This window comes from Barbus barbus, assembly GCF_936440315.1.
Source record: "Barbus barbus genome assembly, chromosome: 20".
Lineage (NCBI taxonomy): Eukaryota > Metazoa > Chordata > Actinopteri > Cypriniformes > Cyprinidae > Barbus > Barbus barbus.
In genome coordinates, this window is record NC_136748.1 from 4,298,964 (window position 1) to 4,306,455 (window position 7,492).

Consider the following 7,492-nt stretch of genomic DNA (forward strand, 5'->3'; position numbering starts at 1 on the left):
TTATTTCTTTGCATGTGTGTGGGTGCTGATGCAAACAGCATACATTTAGTCAAAATTGTAAATTTCCTTTCGTAAAGGGTTTTATCCTGAAAAAAATATTTTTGGTAGTTATGATCAGGATTGATGTTGGTAATAAAAGATCAATGTCACTGAAAGAGGAAATAAATATTAATATAGGCGTACAACATTTTATTACTTTTTTTTGTCATGGATATTTTTTACTTATGTGAAATCTTTTTAAAATGACGCACAAGCTGTTTAGTTAAATGCTAAGCTAAGCATGTTTTATTTTACTAAGGTTTAAGAACATCAGCAGGTTACACATTAAACCAAACTCCTTTTTTAAATTTACAAACACTTTGTGTTCGACAAAATCATAAAAAAGGCTCTATGCAAGATTCATGAGAAATGGACACATTACTAGGCTCTTCCAAGAGTAAAAAATGCATTAAATACTTTATGCGATCTGAAATCTTAATGAAATCCATATATATATATATAAAATTAATTTCCAACACCCAACCTCTGCCTTTCACGCCATCCACAGTCTTTGGGTGCTACATTAGGAGCAGATAGATACTCTAAAAATCAAAAATAGTAGTAGTTAAGTGGCAAATCAAGACTTTTCCAGCAAACTCCCACAAGAGCACCACAGCACATCTCAGCACCCATGCATTTGATGTTTATTATCACACAACTCTTGAGCAATGAATCGACTTTGGCCCAACAGACATGAGCTTGATAAAGGATCCTTAGTAGTTGCAAAACGCACACATATTCTTTTTAAATACGCATTGCACAGAACAAGTTTTTCAAAGAAACTAAAAAATAATAATAATAATAACACGCACGCTTTAAGCATATCTAGACACTCACAGTTCAGCATTTCAAATAATAAAGTAACACAATCCTTACCGATCGGTCAAACTATCAGAAATATTGCATTCTTATTCAAAAATAAATAAATCCATGACTGTTGTGAATGTACCTTACATTAGCAATAATTCCCAAATGGATGAATTTCACCAAGCCTGTCAAAAACATATTTCACCTCAAAATCAAATGAGAGTGATCAATACAATACAAAGTGCTTCATTGTCTGTATGCGCTAATTATTATTATTTTGGAGGTAAAATATGATCTGGATATGTTTTTGTGGTGGGATTCATTTAAATACAGTCCTACTGTATGACTACACATCATCCAGTTACTCTAAAATACTTCATGTAGAAAGAGCATAAAATGTAAAGCTTTGGTGTGGATTAAATAAATGCTTAAAACAGATCATTGAAAACTTCCAGTGCATACATAATAAGTTTGCAAGTAGTTCCTCTGGGCACCTGTGTGTACAGGAGCAGACTGTAATCTCATGTCAGTGTGCTGGTAATTACGCAGTTAATTAGGAATGTCAGCATTGTTGTTGCGGTTGCCGTATTTATGGTGGATGATCAGTAGCACCACTCCCAGGAAGAAACACACGGATCCCACTGTGATGTAGGCAATGCCCAGGAAAGGGTTCTTCCCTCCCATCCAGGAAATCGTGCTGAGGATCATGCGCTTGCGGCCATCAAAGCTGCGCACTGGGTAATCTGAGTTCACATCATTAAAGAATAATGCATACATTTTATTTCAAACATACTAGAACAGTTGTTACATGTTTACACTTAAAGAGACAGTTCACCCCAAAATGAAAATTCTGTCATCATTTACTCACCCTTATGTTGTTCCAAACCTGTATGAGTTTCTTTCTTCAGTCAAAAGAAGATATATAAGAGTGTTGGTAACCAAACAGTTTTGGCCCCTATTGACTTTCATAGTATATTTTTTTCCTCCATACTATGGAAGTCAATCAGCTACTGTTTGGTTAACCACATTCGTCAAAATACCTTATTTGTGTTTAACTGAAGAAAGAAATTCATACCGGTTTGGAACAACTTGTAGGTTCAGTAAATGATGTCAAAAGTTTGATTTTGGGGTGAACTGTCTCTTTAAGGCAAGACACTCCAGATAAATTTTTAAAAAATGTAACTAATATATATATATCATCATATATATCACCCCAGTTAATTGTTTATATTAAAGAGTTTCAAATTTTTAAATTGTTTAAATATGAAAATTAGGCGATATCTAATTAAATATTCACTTATTTGCACACATTTCCATAAAGGCAGGAGTTAACAGAAGAGATTTTGGATTTCTCTTTATATCACTCTATAAATCAGAAATTACCATCAACCACCAAAAAAAGGGATCAAATGCTGTATAAAATTAGGTGAGTCATGTATTGTAACCTACAGACACAAATAGATAATGTGCAATAAAACAACCACTAAAATGTGAATTTTTGGATGTTTTCTTTCCACTAGTATGAAAGAAGACATGAAAAGCCAAATAGGCCAAAAAACCCAAAGCTTTTGTCTAGTGTCTTGGTTTCAGTTCAAAACGTGAAAGCTTCCACCTGCTACACTGAAAAAAATTAATGTAGGTTTAACTTTGAAACAAGTTTCAATCAGAAATTGCTAGTAAATCTGACAATAATTAAAAAGTAACACTTTGAATTAAACATCACATTTTTGAAGTTGAAATTTAACATTTTTTTGGTACAGCTTACACCTGATGATTTCTTAATTTGACAAAAATCCCTTTTTACAGAGTGCATTAACTCCAAATACAGTAAACCTGAGCATTTTATTTTGGGTCTTTTTGGTAATGCATCATGCAGATTTGTGAAGAAGGATACTGTAGGTCACTTCCAGGCTGTAGTTTCCAGGCGGTAGTGTTGGGGTCAAGTTGTCCTTCTTCTTCTGAATGATGCGGTAGAGTTTTCTGAAGGTGGGCAGAGCAGCAGTTCTCATCCACACGATGAAATCCTCATTGATGAAACCGTTGTTGTCAGGATCAGACGGGTCCAGCTCGTAAACGGGTCTGCGCCAGTTTACAGGTTTACTTGTCTCTGTGATGACACATAACGCTGCTTAGCAAGAGTGACAGAGTATCATATTTTATACACCCGGCTTTTATGCCTCATAATATAGTATGTTACGGTTAGATTATAGAGGAATAAACACCTCAGTTTGGCTAAAGAATAAATATGTAATTTGATGCAGATGCTGATATTTATGACCAAACAGTAAGATGAAATTCAGATAGCTTGTAATGTAAATCAATGAGATCTTTATAAAAGTATAGCAGATACTTACATAAAATAATATAAATATTAGTCGTTGCTCTATATCGCTCAATAATGTGTCTTAGTAAGATTATATTTAAATGCCAAGTTTGATTATCAAAACGTGCATAATGCAATGGAATACAGGTTTATTAGCAAAGTATTGATCGAGTAGGATATATAGGGTTTAGCTTTAGGCACCATGGAACACAATGGAGAGGTTGTTGTTGTTTCCTCCTGGGTTTCTGAACTTCACATGTTTGTCAGTCCACCAAGCAATGCCCGTCTTCACCAGATGAATAGCTATTCTGCTTCCGTTTGGATGGTTATAAAACAGCTCCAAAGTATCTACAATTATGAAACAAATTACAGAGAGCAGTCAGAAAGACCTTAGGTCTGTTTAACACAGCTTGTGTGAGCAGTGATATTTATTTTGTGGCTCATATTAACTGGCTACAGCATTCACGTGCACATTCACAGCAGAGTTTTACACAGCAAGGCTTAACACACAGATCAAACAAGGTACATTTTTAGAAATTGAGCTGTATACATCATCTTAAAGCTGAATAAATAATCTTTCCATTGATGTATGGTTGGTTAGGACTGGACAATATTCGGCTGAGATACAACTATTTGAAAATCTGGAATCTGAGAGTGCAAAAAAATCTAAATATTGAGAAAATCGCACGGTGCTTTTACAAGCTATTTAAGCAAAGGAAAATGAAGGAAAGAGGGAAAACTCGAACAAACTAAAAACAAACAACTGCTTGACGCCGAATTGCCGCTAATTTGAAAGTGAAAGTAAAACGCGCACGGTGCTTTTACAAGCGATTTAAAACCAAAGGAAAGCGAGGAAAAGAGGGAAAACTCAAAGACCCCCCCACCACGGTGATACCAGTGTTGTCACACGTCGATTAACCGGTGGGAAAATTTCCTCACCGTCACAACCCTAGTCTAATCCAAATTTTCACAAAATTCACAGAATATGTTCTGAATTGCTCTTGTAGGGCTGCACAAAAACGTATCATATAATTCGGAGTCTGCAGACATATTTGTTACAAATACAAACATGTGAACAGCGTCCCTGTTCCAGTGTTGTAAACTGTACAGCACTTATGCAACCGGTTGTGTTGCAAGATCATCCATTCACTGAACGGCTATGCACTGAGACTCTCTCCTAAACGTGTACCGCAAGTGAAGATATTTGTACACTAGATGACCGAGTATATAGTGCATCATTTGGGACACAGCCTGTGAAAAGTTCTACACGTGAACCTGGCAACAAGCATTCTTGTCTTACCATTGAAGAGACTGTTAGCAATAGCACCACAGGGAGCAATGGGCTTCTTATCACTCGTTCGATAGGGTTCACACTCTTTACTCGGGTTCTGCAGAACAAAGACTTGAACACTTGAAACAATATGATATTCCGTGCTTTCATTCCATGACAAGAGTTTCTCACAAATTGTTAGCTATACGCTTGTCATGACTGAAAAATTACAACTTTTGAATGAAAATTAAACAGTAAATAAAGACATTAGATACAGGAGCTTTCATAAAAAGCATATTTAGTAAGTTCAGTAAAACCATCTCTTTATACACAACAAAATTAAAACGAAATGCCATGAAATTGTAGGTTTTAATCAGTCATCATAAAGATACTCAAAGACATCACCTCAAATCACTCACCAGTAAAGAGCTTTTATCTCCATTCAGCTGACTGTCATCTCTTGATTTGACGTAACGTCTATGGTTTTGATAGAAGTTGGAGAGTCCATAGTACATAAAAACATTGCTCTACAAAAGAAAAGATGTAAACGCATAACACATCGTCTGTTAACATGGCACAAAATCTTTTGTCTTGGTGCTATTTCTGTTATTTATAGATGCACATTCACCGGCAGTGTATACATAATTGATCTGAAACCTGTTAACGTATGAGCGGGAAACAATTCTATTTTAACCTATTCAAAAGCATGATCAATAAAATCTCCTCTAAAATGCTAATGCATAATAAATGAGAGCTAATGCAACATTACACGATTTATTTGACCAATAAACAGTCCACAGACCAAGTAAATATTGCAACTTAATGGACCTACAGATAAATATATCCAACTATAAAGAGCCGCCTCTGTTTCAAAGGTATAGACAAGAAAATCTCCAAAGTTGGCCTGTGATGACCTCAGGCCATATCACAAGAGAAAGGTCAATGAGAATTAAACCTAACATTGAAGCATATATTAATTAATTAATTAATTAATGTAATTAATTGTTATATATATATATATATATATATATATATATATATATATATATATGATGTTTGGGCATAATGCAACATTTACTTTTGTCTCATGCCCATCAATCAAGTTTTATTTTTGGCCTTTTATATTGGAAAGTTTAGGCACCTCTGTTATAGATATACTGTCAACATATATGCCATTTAATTTGATTTGAGATATCAAATGAAATGCTGTGCAATTTTCACAATCCATTGTGCAGCAATTCAAAAGTATCACGTTTTTGATGACTGGAATTTTTTGGAAAGATGTATTTTAATGCTATTTAGGCTGAACAATCGATACCTAAGCAAGTTACAGTACAAACCAATGGACAGACTTATCTTTTTCTGCATTAAAATGTATTTGAACTCAAAAATTTGGGGTCAGTATGATTTTTTTTAAAGAAAATCAGTACTTGTATTCAGAAAAGATGCATTAAATTGATCAAAAGTGACAGTAAAGACATTTATAATATTCCAAAAAAAGACAATTTAATTCTTTTGAACTCTCTATTCATCAAAGAATCCTGAAGAAGTATCAAAGTTTTCACACAAAAAAGCAGCAAGAACTATTTTCAACATTCATAATAATAATAAATATTTCTTAAGCAGTAAATCAGCATATTATTATGATTTCTGAAGATCATGTGACACTGAAGACGGGAGTAATGATGCTAAATATATTAAGGTTCTGCAATATATATATATATATATATATATATATATATATATATATATTTCCTGTAGAGCTGCTTTGCAACGATTTGTATCGTAAAAAGTGCTATACAAATAAACTTGAACTAAAAATTCAGCTTTGCATCACAGGAATAAAATACAGTATATTATACACCTAAACAATATTTATTTTCTATTGTAATTATATTCACAAAATTGTATTTTTGATCAAATAAATGCTTTGTGAGTATAAGAGACTGTCCAAAACTTACCAACTCTGAACTTGAACATAAAGGGAAGTTTAACTGAATAATGACCAAATCAATGCATACACAAACAGGAAGCGTAGAGAACAGAGGAGGAAGTGTAATGGTTTGAAGCGGCTTTAGTATTCATGAAACAGGATGGATTGCTATCACTTACAGTCACACCAGACATTCCCTCTTGATCTTACAGTTACTCGGCTAACTGGGTTATTTATCTAGTTATAGGGTTTCTCTGCAGGAAATGCTAATTCACCTCAAAAGGCTGGTCCAGGGTGAAGGGCAGAGAGCAGGTACACACACCAGTGCTGTTCCAGCTGTAGTTCTGCGAGCAGTGGAAGCACGGGCTGGACGGGTCGACCCCAGTGTAGTCCATCTACAACAGAACACGGGTTACAGCACAGAAACTAGGCAGATGTTGCTATGGCGACGGTACGCACCTCAAACTCTTTGATGTTGTTGGAGGTGACCAGGAGTCCGATGCCGATGGGGATGAAGAGGAGTCCGATCATGAAGAAGGCGGGCAGGACGGTGCCTGCGGTCAGAATGGGCTGCCAGGCGGGCAAACGCTGCTGTTTAAAGGCCGTGTTATCGGGCTTCTTGCTCTTGACGGTACCGGGGCCCCCGGAGCCCACCGATCCCGGATGATGATCCTCATCCTTCGCGTTATAGCTGGACGCCATCATCGCTCTTTAATCCTCTAAAGCCGCGCGGATAGCGAGCACACTACTCGACAGCAACTTCAGATATGCCGCCTTGATTGACAGTTGTGTGTATTATATCGCTGCTATCGCTTGTGCAGAGATGATTAATTCCGCAGCTCTGTTGGTAAACAAGGAAGTGCAGCAGACCAGCGGACCGGACGCGACGTCATGACGTCAGCAATCATACCCCTCCCCCGACGTCACATTTCTGCAGTGTTAAAAAATCTCCTACTCATTACTGAAATACAGTAATAACAAACGTCTTGTCCAGATACAATATTTAAATTAAAAAAAAATCAGCATTAATATGTAATCTGGATTACGTCCAAAAATTAAGTAGTAGCCTAGCTGCTTAATTGTGACTAGATTATATTACATTTTACTCGTAATCAGACTA

General features: G+C 35.8%; 1 protein-coding gene across 1 annotated transcript; it reads right to left on the minus strand.

Annotated features, from left to right (window-relative positions):
• Nucleotides 1–666: 666 nt before the first annotated feature.
• On the minus strand, nt 667–7,287 carry LOC306886377 (cell cycle control protein 50A-like). The gene is made up of 7 exons (XM_079443427.1): nt 6,832–7,287; nt 6,648–6,767; nt 4,859–4,966; nt 4,470–4,557; nt 3,371–3,517; nt 2,741–2,953; nt 667–1,589 (listed from the first exon to the last, which is right to left on the minus strand). Exons 1-7 carry the CDS (start codon nt 7,075–7,077, stop codon nt 1,396–1,398), a joined length of 1,116 nt encoding a protein of 371 aa, XP_079299553.1. The 5' UTR covers nt 7,078–7,287; the 3' UTR covers nt 667–1,395.
• Between the last annotated feature and the right edge of the window lie 205 nt (nt 7,288–7,492).